The sequence below is a fragment of the Microcebus murinus genome, chromosome 29, assembly GCF_040939455.1.
Source record: "Microcebus murinus isolate Inina chromosome 29, M.murinus_Inina_mat1.0, whole genome shotgun sequence".
NCBI lineage: Eukaryota > Metazoa > Chordata > Mammalia > Primates > Cheirogaleidae > Microcebus > Microcebus murinus.
Window position 1 is genome coordinate 11,531,700 of NC_134132.1, and position 17,511 is coordinate 11,549,210.

General features: G+C 51.5%; 1 protein-coding gene across 3 annotated transcripts in view; it reads right to left on the bottom strand.

Annotated features, from left to right (window-relative positions):
• Positions 1-253: 253 nt before the first annotated feature.
• The window catches only part of AFF1 (ALF transcription elongation factor 1), a 177,737-nt gene continuing 160,479 nt past the window's right edge, over positions 254-17,511 (bottom strand). For 2 of the 3 annotated variants that reach the window (XM_075998592.1, XM_075998594.1), the window contains 2 exons: positions 14,236-14,453; positions 254-1,314 (listed from right to left, as the gene is read on the bottom strand). In XM_075998592.1, coding sequence (XP_075854707.1) covers positions 1,142-1,314; positions 14,236-14,453 — 391 coding nt within the window. In that variant the 3' untranslated portion in view covers positions 254-1,141. Of the gene's footprint in view, positions 1,315-6,276; positions 13,144-14,235; positions 14,454-17,511 lie in introns of those variants that run through there. The other variant, XM_075998593.1, reaches the window with a different exon arrangement.

Here is a 17,511-nt window from a genome sequence, read left to right on the forward strand (position 1 = left end):
GCAAGTGTGTATAATAATCTGAGCTTCACCTTTACCAGCTGCCTGACCACAGACAAATTGCAGTTGTCTCTGTTTGTGGGTTCTGCAGATTGAAATTATTCGGGGGAAAATAAAAGGATGGTGCGTCTGTAACTGAACATGTACAGACTTCTTGTCGTTCTCTAAATACAGCGGGTAACATCCATTTACATCGCGCCAGGGATCGTAAGTGACCTAGACATGGTTTAACATACTGAGGAGGGTGTGCACAGGTGACATGTAAATAACTAGGCCTTTTAATATCGGGGACTGGAGCACCCATGGCTTTTGGGATCTGGGGGCCTTGGAACCGGTAACCCTGCCCAGACCCCAATTTATGACTGTACTTATCCTGGGCTCAGATTTCATCATCTGTAAAGCATCGATGATCACTTGAAAGCTGGCTTCAAAAATACAAACTGTGGAACGCACAGCACCTGTCTCTCTCCACTCGCGTCACAGGAGGGTGGCGTGGGTGTAGGAAGGGAAAGGGGAGATGCCGGGCGGCTGTGCTTTGCCGCGGGGCGCTCAGGACAAACACACAGGCACACGAGGAGTGCGGCCCCCGCCTTACACGGGCTCACGCTGTGCTGCCGGGCCTGGAATAATGCAGCGTGTCCGCAGGGGCTGGCGGCTTTAGAGTAGCCGCGTCCTGGCTGAGAGGGATGGCTGGAACCAGGGACGACGGCTGTCTGAATGGAAAAACAGATCTGAAGTTCCCTGTTCCCTGGGTGGGGAAGAGACATGCCACCCAGAAGCCGGGCACCCCGTCCTGCAGTTTTCGCCTACTCGAGTACTGAGGGACATCACTGCACACAGAGCGGCCGCTGCAGCTGTTGACAGGAGGCTAGCACACCTCCCGAGCACAGGCAACCAAAGTCTTCTCGTGCTCGTCTACTTCCGTTCAAAATAAGCAGATACCAGGTTGCTAGTGCTACAGTGAAGCTTATGACGTTTCAGGAGCAATTTTGGATTTGCCCTCTCTGGCCACAGGGGTAACGTGTGACAAAATTCACTTACGTCTGGTAGGTTTCGGAACTGCCAGTGTTAAACAACTTCCACTCTATCCAGAACGAATGCCATTTGCTTGGACGAGTAGTAAGTTCTAAAGATTAACGGAGTTTCAAATGCTGGCTAAAGGCCTTGGAGAAGGAGAGACAGAGTTCCACTTACTCCGGGCTTGATCGTGCTTGCAGTACGAGGAGGGGGGGAAAGGCAGGGGTGGGCACTGTTGCAGGCAGCTCCCAGGTGATGGGTACTGAGCTGCAGCCAGTGGGTTGGTCCAAGCCGCTTCATCTACAAATCAGCAGGAAAAAGACAGTTTCATAAGGAATGAGCCGAATACAGGAATAGGCATTCCACAAAATTGGAAACAAATAGCCAATACATTTTTGACAAAGTGGTCAACTTACTTTGTCCTCAGTGGAATGCAAATCGCAACGTAAGATTGTCACATTGAACCCCCAGCTAGCAAGACTGTGAGCACATCTGTAGTTGCTGGGAAAGGGAGTTTGGCAACATCAAAAATTCCCCCTCCAGGAATTCGTCTTACAGAATACTTGCAAGAATGCGCAGAGGTACCATTGTTTACTCATATTCCTTCAGTACATGCGGAACAGAATGTTGGGGGGAGGAGTGGCTTGTGCCCATAATGGGAGAATGTGTAAATAAATAGTAGCGTGTCTTATTACACAGTATTTTGTCACCAAAATGATTGCACAATAAAAGTTCTAGAAGAACACACACCAAACTTAAACTCTACAGGAGGAGGGATGACACAGACTTGCCTTGTCACGTTTTGCTCCATATGCCTTTGTATACAGTTGTCCCTGGTTATAATAGGTGGGGGATTGGCTTCTGGACCCCTGAGATACCAAAATCTGTGCTCAAATCCCTTACGTAAGATGGCATGGCATCTGCACATAACCTGCTCACATCCTCCCATAACTCTAAATCATCTCTAGGTTACTCTCAATATCTACTACAGTGTCTGATCATCGCTTCATGACCATGGACTCCACCTACTCAGCATGTGCCAAATTTAGGTTTTGCTTTTTGGAACTTTATGGAATTCTGCCCTGTTTTTTTTTTTGAGACAATTTTACTCTGTTGCCCAGGCTAGAGTGCCATAGTGTCAGCCTAGCTCACAGCAACCTGAAACTCCCGGGCTCAAACGATCCTCCTGCCTCAGCCACCTGAGTAGCTGGGACTACAGGCATGCACCACCATGCCCGGCTCATTTTTTCTGTATATTTTTAGTTGGCCAATTAATTTCTTTCTATTTATAGTAGAGACGGGGTCTCGCTCTTGTTCAGGCTGGTGTCAAACTCCCGACCTTGAGTGATCCTCCCGCCTCGGCCTCCCAGAATGCTAGGATTACAGACGTGAGCCACCGCGCCCGGCCCTGACTGTTTTCTATATCACTTGGTTGAGTCCATGGTTGCAGAACCCATGAATACGGAGGGCTGACTCTAGTTTTACTAAGTCTTTGTAAATCAGTTTAAAAATAAGAATTTTTGAAAAAATTATCAAAGTGGCCAGGTGTGATGGCTCATGCCTGTAATCCCTGTGCTTTGGGAGACTGAGGCAGGGAATCACTTGAAGCCAGGAGTTCCAGAGCAGCCTCTACAAAAAAATTTTTAAAAATCAGCCAGGTGTGGTGGCATACACTTTTAGTCCCAGGTACTCCGGAGCCTGGGGCGGGAGGATGGGTTGAGCCCAGGAGTACCAGGTTACAGTGAGCTATGATTCCGCCACCACATTCCCACCCAGGCAACAGAGGAGACCCTTTTTTTGAGTGAGACTCAAGACAGAGTCTCACGCTGTTGCCCAGGCTAGAGTGCCGTGGCGTCAGCCTCGCTCACAGCAACCTCCAACTCCTGGGCTCAAGCGATCCTCCTGCCTCAGCCTCCCCAGTAGCTGGGACTACAGGCATGCACCACTGCGCCCGGCTGATTTTTTCTGTATATATTAGTTGGCCAATTAATTTCTTTCTATTTATAGTAGAAACGGTGTCTAGCTCCTGCTCAGGCTGGTCTCGAACTCTTACTCAAGCAATCCTGCCTCGGCCTCCCAGAGTGCTAAGATTGCAGGCTTCAGTCATCACACCTGGCTTAAAAACAAAAAAGAGTAATTCTCGTGTTCGTGTAGGCTTCGGAACCTCTGTGAAACCGCTGTTACGATCCTGTACGTTCTTTGATACGATAGTCTGCCAAAAGAAAATTATATATATAAGAAAAAGATCCTGTACGTTCTCAGCTGCAGTCCTAAGGACCAAATCATAGTTGCACAAGCAGTTTCTTCAAAGATGGACGAGAGGGGACGTGAACGGCCAACTAAAGGCAGTTTCTGTAGTCCATTTCCTTGAGTACAACTGGTTTTCCAATCCGATAGTGTGAATACAGGTAGAAAAGTAAGTGCACACTTTTTGCTTTTCTGCCAGGGATGGGAGGGTGGAGTTGCTTAGAGGATAATTTACAGGAATGTTTAGCAGTGCAGAGATGGAAACCTGTAATTGCTCTTCTTCCTGCACGTGGAAAAAGAGGAGTGAGATGCCAGGGCTGGGCCCTAGTAACAGAAGGGGGATCTCAGGCACTTACCCGGAGCAGGCACGCGGGCCTTCCAAGCCAAAACAGGACAGTGTGTTTGCGGGGCCAAGGCCGTCACTAGCAGAGACTTCGCGTGTCGCTGAGCCTTGCTCTCAGCCCAGTGTGGTTTCCTAGGAAACCACAAATGCTGCAAGAGTCCTGAGACAGAACAGACCGGACCGTGCAACTGTGTGATCACAGCCAAAGTGACAAGGCAAACCTCTGATTACATTCTGGAAAAGACCCACCGATCGGGCTCCAAAGTTGTCTGGAACAGATTTGAGGAGTCTAAGCAGCCCCTGGGTGACTTAACCCTTTGCACTCGCTTGCTTTTCTCTCTCGATTCCTTTATTCTACTCGGGGTTTAATTTTTTTAATACCCCAGATTTTACAAAGCGTGGCAGTAGTGGAATAAAAAACTGGAGTTTTTCATATAGACATATTTATTTGGATTTTATTTTATATTTCAAATTATTGATACATTCAAAGAGTAATTTTAATCTCTCTGGTTTTTCACGGTGTGAGCTGCTAACCGACTAACCGTGTCGAGTCACACTGGACATCGGGTGCAAAGGGTTAAAGTCGCCTAGACTGTGATAATGTACACTCCCAGCCACCTTAGCAAGTAGCGAGCAAGGTCTGTTCAAACACCACGGGCTCCCAAAGTGCCGAAAGACTCGCTAATAAAAGGACAGAGGACGGAGGTCACTGCTCACCCCCCGGGGCTGTCACTGGTCTTCGGTGGTGGCAGAACTGCCCGTACCGAGTCTGGGAAGCGTCCTTCACCTGCAGCGAGACACCAAAAGCAGAAACTGCAAGCACACTGGCAAAAGTCCACCTACTTACGTTCTCGAAAGGGCCACCGTTAATAACTGGAAAGCAGAAGAGATAATTCAGACAGAAATATTTGTAACATAATTTTAAAAAAGTTAACATCCTGAATATATAGATCAAAAGGACGAAGCAGCATTGTTTTCGGCCTGGATGGATGATCTTCTCCACTGCTCAGCAGCCCCTTCCTGCTCCATTAACAGCCCGGCCTGGGGTGAGCTTGGCCCATGTGACTCCAGTGAAACAACTCTCCCCAAATCTACCAAGATGGGCATTCCAACTGGGCCTAGACCACGGGTCACAGACGGCAGCTCGGTGTGTGAAGAAAAAATAGTACCATGGAATAATAAAAAAGTAAGTATGTAAACATCAGGGACACCATTTTCCTTCCACCTACCAAACTCAGTGGTTTTTCCCCTTTTCCATTTTCTAAACATAACGTCCAGGATTGGTAAAGGTGGGAAAATAGATACTTTGAGAACTCGTGAGACAACTTTTCTGTGGGCGATGTGACAAGATACTACAAGATGTAGTGTTCCCATCCTGCAGCTCCCAGGGAATCATCTTCCACTCAAGTGGAAGGTTGTGGGAATTTCCAAAGGAGGGTTCATGCTGATCATGACTCTAATTTAGCATCGGTAACAGTAAAAGCACTTTAGGTACCTCCGATGTGATCCAGTATGAACAGCACGTAGCATCGCCCGGGCCAAACATCATCAAGCCTCTTGACCCAACTTCCAGTTTACAGAAAATACAAGAGAGACGGGAAGGAAGGAATGGGCATTTTGGGGAAACATTCAAATCCAGGATGGGAGACATTCCGTTCAAAGAAAAGCAGCGGGGGGCTGTTCACAATTAATAGACGAAAGAGCTGTACTGGCATGTAATGCACAAAACAATTGAATCCATGCTCAAAAAATAAGCTGTAAAGACAGTTTGAGGGCAATTACCAAAATCTGAATACTAGGCATTGAGAAATTACCTTAGATGCTCTAGTGCTATTGGGGTTACACTGGGGTATCCTGAGACAGATGCTAAAATACATCCACAATGTACTAATCAGCATAAAGGCACACGCCTATACATTCACATTAAAAAAAAAAAAACATGGTAAGATGTTAATTGTTGAATCTAGGTGGTAGGTATATATGTAAACAACCTGTTCTGCTTTATTGTGTTTGTTTGAGCGTTTCTGGAATAAGGTAGCAGAAAAATGTATCTTTTCAACCCTACAATCCGCTTCTTAGAATTTATCCCAAGGAAACGGTTTGAATTTGCCCACATTTTGTTCCACGGATGGCCGTGGAAGCATTCCTAATTAACATCCTCAGGTTAGAAATAACCTCAGCGTCTAACAAGGTGGTTGGTTATATAAACTGGCAACCACCATACCTTGTCATACAACTGACATGTAAAGCTACGCAAGACATGCCACAGAAAGTTTGCGAGTAAAGCTATCAAATATTCAGAAGGAGATTTGATGACCCAGAGCCATCTTTCAAAGCCTCGTTCAAATTAGATTTTCTCTGTGGTTTCGATGAGAACTGAAATACTCCCTTTCCTACACTCGCCATTGCACGCCCTCGTACAACAGTCACTGGCTTTTCAAGTTCACTGTGAGTTCCCAGAGGTTCAGTCCATGCCTGTTCAACAGGACTAGTGAAAGGGCAGGCTGGCCAGACGTAAGGAAGGACTGGAGTTCTCTGCCAGCGTTCAGGCAGAGCCTGGGGGTCAGCAGGGGGCTCTCGGGGTGCAGTGAGGGGCAGGAAGGAAGCAGCCAGTTTCTGCGCAATCGCCTTCTGGCAGGTGCTATGCGGATCACTCTCAGAAGACCATCTAATTTTTTTTTTTATTTTTACACTTAATATTTTATTTAGCATATTATCAACCACTTCTAGAACAGTATCCATGGCATGGAATAGTCAGAGCTGTGATTCTGGCACAAGAAATGATCTCCAAACTCTCAAAAGATCATTTCTCTGCCTTGTCAAGTCACCTGTTAAGTTCAATGTTCAAGATTATTAAACAGATAGCTCCACTCTGCCATCTGTTAGCAGGGGACTGGCCCTAGAGAGATGCCAAGTCAATATGGGCACTGCCACACCCCTGGGAGAGCATCTCTGTCCTCAAACAAAGCAGAAAGCAGCCACTGCCCCTCCTTGTTCTCTTCCCAAAACTCCCTGGATAGGCCAAGAGCTGGTCGTGGACCGACTGGGTAGGTATCCTATGACAGTTTCTAAATGAAGGGAGACCCTGAGACGGGTTAGGTAGCTTATCCGAGGGTGACAATATTAGCAAACTGCACAGCTGGGGTTCAAATTCAGGGAAGTCAAGAGTTCAGCATCCTAGGTCCTCTCTGAAATCACTGAGGCAGAGGGTCAGTTAAGGGTGGCAAAGGGAGAAAATAACAGATTCAATACTGACACTCTACAACAGGGGTCCTCAAACTTTTTACACAGGGCCAGTCCACTGTCCCTCAGACCGTTGGAGACTGCGGGCCCGGGACGAGTCGGCTGCTGAGCAGGACAGGCAGCGGCGGCAAACACACCCAGCGGGCCGGATACATGTCCTCAGCGGGCCGTAGTTTGAGAACCCCTGGCTCTACAAAACTCGTCTACCCAGCAAACTGAAGACAGACAAACTTGGTCACTGCTGTTCCTTCCAGTTGCTGCTAGGATGAGAAGCCACACCGATGATGGCGGCCTAATTTGCGTGCGATTACAACCTCGAAAACAAACCGAACAGAAGGATGAGCTACCTTCCGACCACATTTCTTTCCCCATTTCAGCATCCAACACATGTTGTGAATAACAGCACATTATTCCATGCAGAACTCCTGGGCTACAGATGGCAATTTCTTACAGAAATTTTAAGAATTGCTTTATCCAAAGCAAAGCGGAAAAACACAGATTCAACCCCAGTGATTTCTCTAAATTTTTATTTATTTATTTATTTATTTTTACAGCTTGATCCTCTTGTGAAAAGGAAAGAATCTGAAGATGAACAAGTCAATTACATTTCCTTTAAACAGCAATTAATCCTCATTACAGAGAATAACAAACAAGATCTGTGGTACATTGTCTTTGGAAAGATCTTTTGCAAATTTTTCTTCTAAAAAAAAAAAAAACTATAATTCTCTCACAGATCACGTATGTCTCTTTTAAAGGACTATACAAGGCAGCTAAAGTTTATTCACAAAGCCCCACGTTGCAGTTTCATTGAAGTAGATAAAATACACGGAAGTCCCCTCATGAACGCATGTTGCACATCTTCCCTTCGAGAACAATCGCTGCTTCCCTATCTATCTCTACGTACAAAATCATCGTGTTGACAAGAGCTGGCACTTTATTCCACAGTGATCAAAGAAAAAATTCATCATCTTATTAGACCAGTGATTTTTTTTTTCATTTATCAACTGGAGAGTTTATTTTCCTTTTTAAACAGTTTTATTAATACCAAGATTTGACTTCCCCTAACGTTTGTAAGAAAGCAAATATATATATATATATATATAATATATAATATATAATGGTAATAAATAAAAAAAAAAGGCAACCCTGCTCAGGTATCATCCAAAACATGATCACATTCAGGAAAGAAAGAAAAAAATCAAAACAAGATTTGGAGCACGTGTGCACACACACATACACACACACACCCCCCACCATGGACAGTGTACACTTGGTAGCTGAGGCGGGGTGTGCGGTGATGTTAACAATACATGCTGACGGCCTGAACAAAAGGCAAAGTTAATACTGCCTGTGTTAAGCATCACTTAAACATCTACTTCTAAGCAAAAAAGCAAGTTGTCTTCCTCACGGTCAGTGGTCTTTTCCCCTTCTTCTTCTCCCAAGTCGATACACATCAACACACCTGCTCACAGGAGCTGTAGGTTTACCTCCTGCCCTCTCAGGTGGAGAAGTACAAGCACTTCTCTGCCCAACACAGTCCCTGTTGGTTTCCTGTTGCACAATGCAACACGGCATGATTTCCCCCCAGACAGTAAGAAATTTACAGCCACCAACCAAAAGTGACAGGTGGTGTTTGTCAACTCATCATAAACAAGCCCTGAAGAACACGGCCAGTGCTCGCGGTGTACGAACAGATGTGCATTCTCAGTCTCTGAGAAACCAACGCAACTGGGTCGCATGTTTGAGGTTGGCAGGACAGAAGTGCCACTTGCAATGTTGGAAGCAAAGTCCCCAACCCTATTCTGCCACTACACCCCACCCCCCAGCAAGAACAAAAACATAAAGGCACAGGCAAATACCTTACACCCGTTCATTCTAAATGGAACAATAACCAAAAAAGGGGGCAACCTGCTAGAGAAAATGGGGGAAAAAACCAAGTACTGCCATAATGGATCCAGGCATTGTTCTATAACCACAATGTGTAACTCTCACTTTCCCAGAGAGAAAAATCTAAAAGCAGCCCCAAATATCCTTGCAAGATTTAAATACTGCTTATCAGTGGTAAAGTGTGATAGATGAAGTGGCAAAGCTGTTCAAAGATTTTTTTTTTTGGGGGGGGGGGGATAAATCATTAAAGAAAAAGTAGTTGGCAGTAGGAAGCAGGGAGATTTTTGGAAGCACATTAAAAAAAAAACAACAGAACCCAAAAGTCCAACCTCAAACCGAATTTACCCAAAGAGGCACAAATACACCTCAAAAACTTGATAAAGCATGGAAGTAGAAGGTTCATCACAGCCCTGTAACGTCACCTGACATCAGTGCGAAACAAACACAGCATCCCTTCAAAACTGAGCTTGGTCAAAGGCACAAATATCTGCAATCAGCCTTCCTCTCTGCAAGCGTGGGCCTGCACACACGTCCCTTTGTAGACCAGGAACAGGATGGTTTTCTTTTTCCTTCCCAAACTTACCGAACAGGAATCAAAAATCAGTAAAGCTCCTGAGCCTGACGACATTAATAGGTAAGGTACCAATTAAGGCAAGTTTGCAGCCAGAAAGCGGTCGGGTTTGTCGGCGTTCTAAATATCCTGAGATCTGGTAGTAAAGGACAAAGGACAAGAGCCATGACTGTGGCCCCTGCCTGTCTAGGGCCAACAGGTACACACTTTGGTCAAAACAGATCTAAAAAAAAAAATAAAGGTCTTTTCATGAGAAAATGGGAAGACACTTTCAGCATTATGTCTTAATAATGCATTAAGCATTATTAAGACATTAATAATGTCTTAATATTCATTAAGCATTCCCATTCAGCATTATGATCAAAGTCATAATACCAGTCAAATTATCCTCCAATTGTAACCCTATTCCTGGTGACCTCTTGTTCCTCTGCTTGTCACAGCCGCTGTGTGTGGCTTGTGTCTTCACAATCTTAAACCCAGTGTCATGGCTAAATTTCAGGAAAGTGGTTTTCATTATTTATCGGGGCTCTTAAGTTCACTGGTGAACATTTTAAATGATCTCCAGAAAGGACGGGAACAAGTCTACACTTTTGAAAGTAAAACATTCTTCTTCCAGTTCCTAATTAAAGACAAGAAACTGCGGTGCTAAAAGGGTGACACACTATTTTCACTCTTTTAAGATGTTTTGTATTTGTCTGTGAAAATGTGTACTGTTACTGTTTTAAGAACTTCACGTATTCAGGGGTTTAATTTCATAATCTAGTCCTTTTCGAATGATCTACCGCAGTATACATTCTGCCCTTGGGAACTGTAAGCATGCAGTGAAAAACTGCAAATGATGAAAAAAAATCCTTTAGGTTCCTACAGTGAAAAGACCTTGTGAACATGAAGGATTGGTCAGCCACTAACTTTTACATACTCTATTAAAAAGGCAGCCATTAGGAATTCTTTTTAGGTACAATGAGTGCTGTAATAAAGATCAAAAATATCCAATGACCAAAAGAATACCAATTGATGAATGCAAATTTGTTGATTTTTTTGGCCAGGCGCGGTGGCTCACGCCTGTAATCCTAGCACTGTAGGAGGCCAAGGTGGGAGGATCGCTCAAGGTCAGGAGTTTAAGATCAGCCTGAGCAAGAGCGAGACCCCGTCTCTACAAAAAATAGAAAAATGAGCCGGGCATGGTGGCGCATGCCTGTAATCCCACCTCTTGGGAGGCTGAGGCAGGAGGATCGCTTGAGGCCAGGAGTTGGAGGTTGCTGTGAGCGAGGCTGATGCCACGGCACTCTAGCCCGGGCAACAGAGCAGGACCCTGTCTGGGGGAAAAAAAAATTGTTTTTCAAGGGACAAATAAAACCTTAGTATATACAAAAGCAAAATATGGTTGAAGAAAACAGGTTGAAAATAAATTTTATAAAATTAAAAAACAAAACAAAACACCATAATCTAGAGTTCAGGGGTTGGAGGTAAAAACCCCACAAAGGAGTAAAGCCACTGAGAAAGCAATCTGTTCTTTTAGAAATGGCTGAGAAATCTACTCAGAAATGTCGGAGGGCAGGGGACGCACGCACCCTGGGCACGGTCCGCACAGACTGGCACCTGTCACAAAGAACACAACCCTTTGCAACGCACAGGTGGCTTGCTGTGGGGAGGGGACAGCCAAAGCAGCAGGGAAAAAAAGACAGCTGTCACCGGATGGTTCCAGTGCCTTGTCCCCTCCGCCACCTCCAAGCGACAGGCGCACAATGCCACAAGCACACAACTCGTCCCCCTTCGATTCAGCGGGTTTTGGAGCGAGGAGTTTAAGCAGCAAGGATCCTGGCTTAGCTTGGAGATGCCAGCACAGGGGACCAAGTTCAGAATGTCACACGAGGTCTTCCCGTGGCTGGGGCTCTGTGGCTCGAACCCAGGCAGGGGCGGGGGACTCTGGCTTAGCAGGTGGTCACACGGGCGGGACAACGGCTTCAAGCGTTCACTCGGCACGGCTGCCCCCCAGATCCACCCACGCACTGCCTGAGCCCTTTCGCTCATTCGCCAGACACCTCATCCTCAGCAAGGGCGGTTCCTCCTTCCCCTTCACTGGCAAATAAATAACGAACATGTGGAACACACTTGCTGGGAGGTGTGTGGGGGACCCGATGCGGCCAAGGGGGACAAAAAGGAGCCAGTTTGTGACAGAGATGCTCGGTGCTCACTCCTCAGATCTTAATGCATGTGCAAAATTCTACTTCTTCCCAAAAGGGATTAAGGAAGAAAGCAAAAAGAAAAAGAAACCTGACTTTTCAAAACACTGCACTCAAAAATGTCTTGGAATAATCCTTCTAAGTGTCAATCAACGACAAAGGAAATCTGTGCTGACGGGCATGGGAGTTCTGGCATGTTCTTTCCTGGTTAGCTCATTCAAAGTGGACTTGGCTTCATGTATACAGTAGGGGCATAACTTAAGGGAAGGCCACGGTTCTCCTTCAGCCCGATCAGTCGAGCTGCTGGAGAACACTCTGGAGTGAAGGCAAGCGGTGAGGGTTAATTTTTTAAGTCTAAATTATCCACCCCAAAACCCCCGCACCCCCTCGGGGGGTTCATTTCCCCTGGACCATCGAGGAACCCTGAAAGTCTCCTTTTGCTATAAATATAAAACAATGTGTAGCAGAAAAATATAGCCTCTCTAAGGAAGTAGATTTCGTTTTTCTTGTCCCCTGACAGAACCCAAGAGTTGCTCTCAGACAGCCTGAGTCACCAAGTGACCGCTGGCCACTGTCAGCACCGCCAGCCCCAGCCCTGGTTGCACACTCAAAAGCTCGTGAGTGTCACCTGGTCGGGTGTGAATGGTGGTTCCCTTCTTCCCCCCCAAAAGTGGGACATTCAGAACTGTCCCCATCACCGCAGCAGGGCTGGGCGTGGCACTACCAAGCCCTCGGGAGTGGAGATCACCACGTGTCCCCAACGTGCTGGTGGCTCCTTCTGTCACCGCTCCGACCTGGGCTGCCTTCCGGTTTCCAGCTCAGTTAGGTGCAACAGGAGCCCGGGTGACAACGCAGGACTCAGGCAACTGGGGACAGAGAAGGGGGTCGCCTTGGATTCGACAGGCGACAACAAAATACTTGGTTGTCCTCGAAGCCGCTGTTCATTGGCAGACAGTGGGTGACAGTGAAGTCCTTCACAACGTGACAGTTTGCGGATTGGCCGTTAGAGTTTGTTCAACAAAACATTTCCCCCAAAACTTGAAAGGAAAAAATCATCATCATCATCATCATCACCCACAAAAACCCTAAAACCCTTCACCCGAAATCATGGTATAAAAAATATTTCCTTCTGGGAATGGCCTGGCTTCGGTGACCGGGGTCGCTCTGGGTTGAAATCGCTTCTCCTCGTTTCGTTTATCAGCTTGCATTCCAAAAATAAAAATAAAAATATATATACATACATGGAGAGAGAAATGTTTCTAGACCATTCACACGCCCTGCAGGCTGCATTGCACTTGGGTCCTTTAGTCGGGAAGGGCAAGAGCATCTCGGGCCCTCCGCTCTGCACCTGCGCGACCCGACGTCCACCGAAGGTCACCTGGTGCTTGGGAGTGTCGGTGGACCCGTGTCCTGGCCGGCTGGTGGCGCTCGTCTCTCCTGGAGTTTGGCATCCGATGACACGGGCGTCCGGACTGCTGCCGAGGCTTCCGATGTGTCAAAAAAAGAAAAAAGGTCCCCAGGCGTGGGCGGGCAGGTCGGGGGGCTGGTGGCTTACCGGAGCTGCTGGAAGCCCTGGCGGGTGTAGCGCACCAGGTCCGCCAGGCTGCTGCCCAGCGCCAGGCTGCAGGCGCTCGCGCTGAGCCGGGAGAAGAAGTCTGCAAGCGACACCCCGGGGAGCCCAGGTGAGTGCACGGGGACAAGAATGCAAGCAGACAAACACGCAAACACGTCAACGTTCCCGAGGTTAGTTATGTCCCCGCCACACTCTGCACTTTATCACTGCAAAAGAGCCACCACCGTCTGCTGTGACAGCTCGCTGCTAACTCTCTGCGTGCCTCAACGGGGCGACAAAGCAGGTTTGCTTTGGACTCGAACCCGTGACGCTCGGCACAGAGGCTGACGCTGGGCAAAGGCCTAAGTTATACTCTGGGGTCAATGGATGCACGAACAGGAGGGAAAACCATTATGAGAGGCTGGGCGTGGTGGTGCATGCCTGTCGTCCCAGCACTCTGGGAGGCCGAGGCGGGAGGATTGCTCGAGGTCAGGAGTTCGAGACCAGCCTGAGCAAGAGCAAGACCCTGTCTGTACTATTAAAAAAAAAAAAAATAGAGGCCTGGCGCGGTGGCTCACGCCTGTCATCCCAGCACTCTGGGAGGCTGAGGTGGGAGGATCGCTCGAGGCCAGAAGTTCGAAACCAGCCTGAGCAAGAGCGAGACCCCGTCTCTACTATAAATAGAAAGAAATTAATTGGCCAACTAAAAATAGAAAAAATGAGCCGGGCATGGTGGCGCATGCCTGTAGTCCCAGCTACTCGGGAGGCTGAGGCAGGAGAAAGAAGGGGAAGAGAAGAGAAGAGGAGGAGGAGGAGGAGGAAGAGGAAGGGAGGAGAGGAGGAGAGGGGGAAGGGAAGGGAAGGGAAAGGGGGAGGAAGAGAAGGGAAGAGAAGAGGAAAAGGAAGAGGGGAGAGGAGAGGAAGAGAAGAGAGGGGAAGGGAGGAGGGGGAGAGAAGAGAAGGGAAGGAAAGAGGAGAGGAAGAGGAAGGCAAGAGGAAGAGGAGAGGGAGAGGAGAGGAAGAGGAGAGGAGAAGGAGAGGAAGAGAAGAAGAGGGGAGGGGAGGGGAGGAGAGGAAGAGAAGGGAAGAGGGAGAGGAAGAAGAGAAGGAGAGGGAGGAAGAGGAAGAGGAGAGGAAGAGGAAGGGGAGGAAGCGGAAGTACCCGAGCCCCCCCCCCCCCCCCCCGCGGCGGCACCTGCGTCCCTGCGCGTGAGGGCGTCCGCGCGCTCCCAGAGGTCGAAGGCGGCGAGGACGTGGGACGTGATGGCGACGTAGGACGACGTCATGCTCTGGATGGCGGCCGGCGTGCTGACGTAGGGCGACGTCACGCTCTGCATGGCGGCCGGCGCGCTGCCCGGCGCCCCGCTGGCCTGGGACGGGGCGGGCGAGCGCGGGGACGGGGCGCCCGAGCTCCTGGGGGCGGGAGGGGACGGTCAGCCTCAGCCGCGGAACCCGGGCCGCCCTGCCCGACGCCCGCCAGAGTCACAAAGCCCGTGGGTGCCGTCAGAACGGGCCAGGGCCGGAGAGTCCCAGCCAGCGGCCCCCTGCACCCAACGCTGCCCAGGTCCCCTCTCTGCCGCGACCTCTGCACCCAGCACGCTGCCCAGGCCACGTGCACGGCCTCCCCTCTCTGCCGCGACCTCTGCACCCAGCACGCTGCCCAGGCCACGTGCACGGCCTCCCCTCTCTGCCGCGACCTCCGCACCCAACGCTGCCCAGGCCACGTGCACGGCCTCCCCTCTCTGCTGCGACCTCTGCACCCAACGCTGCCCAGGTCCCCTCTCTGCTGCGACCTCCGCACCCAACGCTGCCCAGGCCACGTGCACGGCCTCCCCTCTCTGCTGCGACCTCTGCACCCAGCACGCTGCCCCGGCCACGTGCACGGCCTCCCCTCTCTGCTGCGACCTCTGCACCCAGCACGCTGCCCCGGGCCACGTGCACGGCCTCCCCTCTCTGCTGCGACCTCTGCACCCAGCACGCTGCCCAGGCCACGTGCACGGCCTCCCCTCTCTGCGACCTCTGCACCCAGCACGCTGCCCAGGCCACGTGCACGGCCTCCCCTCTCTGCTGCAACCTCTGCACCCAACACGCTGCCCAGGCCACGTGCACGGCCTCCCCTCTCTGCCGCGACCTCTGCACCCAGCACGCTGCCCAGGCCATGTGCACGGCCTCCCCTCTCTGCCGCGACCTCTGCACCCAGCACGCTGCCCAGGCCACGTGCACGGCCTCCCCTCTCTGCCGCGACCTCTGCACCCAACACGCTGCCCAGGCCACGTGCACGGCCTCCCCTCTCTGCCGCGACCTCTGCACCCAACACGCTGCCCAGGCCACGTGCACGGCCTCCCCTCTCTGCTGCGACCTCTGCACCCCACACGCTGCCCAGGCCACGTGCACGGCCTCCCCTCTCTGCTGCGACCTCTGCACCCCACACGCTGCCCAGGCCACGTGCACGGCCTCCCCTCTCTGCTGCGACCTCTGCACCCCACACGCTGCCCAGGCCACGTGCACGGCCTCCCCTCTCTGCTGCGACCTCTGCACCCAACGCTGCCCAGGCCACGGGCACGGCCGCCCCTCTCTGCCGCGACCTCTGCACCCAGCACGCTGCCCAGGCCACGTGCACGGCCTCCCCTCTCTGCCGCGACCTCTGCACCCAACACGCTGCCCAGGCCACGGGCACGGCCTCCCCTCTCTGCTGCGACCTCTGCACCCCACACGCTGCCCAGGCCACGTGCACGGCCTCCCCTCTCTGCCGCGACCTCTGCACCAAACACGCTGCCCAGGCCACGTGCACGGCCTCCCCTCTCTGCCGCGACCTCTGCACCCCACACGCTGCCCAGGCCACGTGCACGGCCTCCCCTCTCTGCTGCGACCTCTGCACCCAACGCTGCCCAGGCCACGGGCACGGCCTCCCCTCTCTGCTGCGACCTCTGCACCCAGCACGCTGCCCCGGGCCACGTGCACGGCCTCCCCTCTCTGCTGCGACCTCTGCACCCAACACGCTGCCCCGGGCCACGTGCACGGCCTCCCCTCTCTGCGACCTCTGCACCCAACACGCTGCCCAGGCCATGTGCACGGCCTCCCCTCTCTGCTGCGACCTCTGCACCCAACACGCTGCCCCGGGCCATGTGCACGGCCTCCCCTCTCTGCTGTGACCTCTGCACCCAACACGCTGCCCCGGGCCATGTGCACGGCCTCCCCTCTCTGCTGCGACCTCTGCACCCAACACGCTGCCCAGGCCACGTGCACGGCCTCCCCTCTCTGCTGCGACCTCTGCACCCAACACGCTGCCCAGGCCACGTGCACGGCCTCCCCTCTCTGCTGCGACCTCTGCACCCAACACGCTGCCCAGGCCACGTGCACGGCCTCCCCTCTCTGCTGCGACCTCTGCACCCAGCACGCTGCCCCGGGCCATGTGCACGGCCTCCCCTCTCTGCTGCGACCTCTGCACCCCACACGCTGCCCCGGGCCACGTGCACGGCCTCCCCTCTCTGCTGCGACCTCTGCACCCAGCACGCTGCCCCGGGCCATGTGCACGGCCTCCCCTCTCTGCTGCGACCTCTGCACCCAGCACGCTGCCCAGGCCATGTGCACGGCCTCCCCTCTCTGCTGCGACCTCTGCACCCAGCACGCTGCCCAGGCCATGTGCACGGCCTCCCCTCTCTGCTGCGACCTCTGCACCCACACCCAGTTCCCAGTGAGACCACGAATGTCCGTATTCCCGCCACCCCATGCTTCCATCCAACGCTGACCGAGCACCCTCCCTGCGCCCAGCACCTTCTTTAGACCCCATGAGCACATCCCAGCTTCCTTCTGTTTCTCTCGCACTTTTCTGTCTCTCCCTTTTCCTAGGCCCCAGCACCACGAAAGCAGAGGTGACATCTTACTAATCTTTGCGTGACTAGGCTGTCGCCCGGCAGGTGCTAAGAGCAGGCTCTTGAGGAACGTGCACCGAACCGATGGGTGAGCCACGTGGGGCAGGCTCAGAGGGCCCGGGCCGGGCGGGGTCGTGCGTTGTATCCCTGCTCCACCCTCGGCCGAGTTTGTGGACGGTCACGATCGGACACGGGCCTCCACATGGCTCCAACGAGAAAGGCAAGTGAAGCCCCCGAGACATTACTGTCACCAACAGCTCATTAGCTTGGAATAACACCCCAGAGGCGGGAGTGGTCAAATTTTTCAGAGATAAGAAGTTACTGCTGCCAGCACTCTGGGAGGCCGAGGCCGGAGGATCGCTCGAGGTCAGGAGTTCAAGACCGGCCTGAGCAAGAGCGAGACCCCGTCTCTACTAAAAATAGAAAGAAATTAATTGGCCAACTAATACATATAGAAAAAATGAGCTGGGCGTGGTGGCGCATGCCTGTAGTCCCAGCTGCTCGGGAGGCTGAGGCAGGAGGATCGCTTGAGCCCAGGAGTTGGAGGTTGCTGTGAGCGAGGCTGACGCCACGGCACTCACTCTAGCCTGGGCGACAAA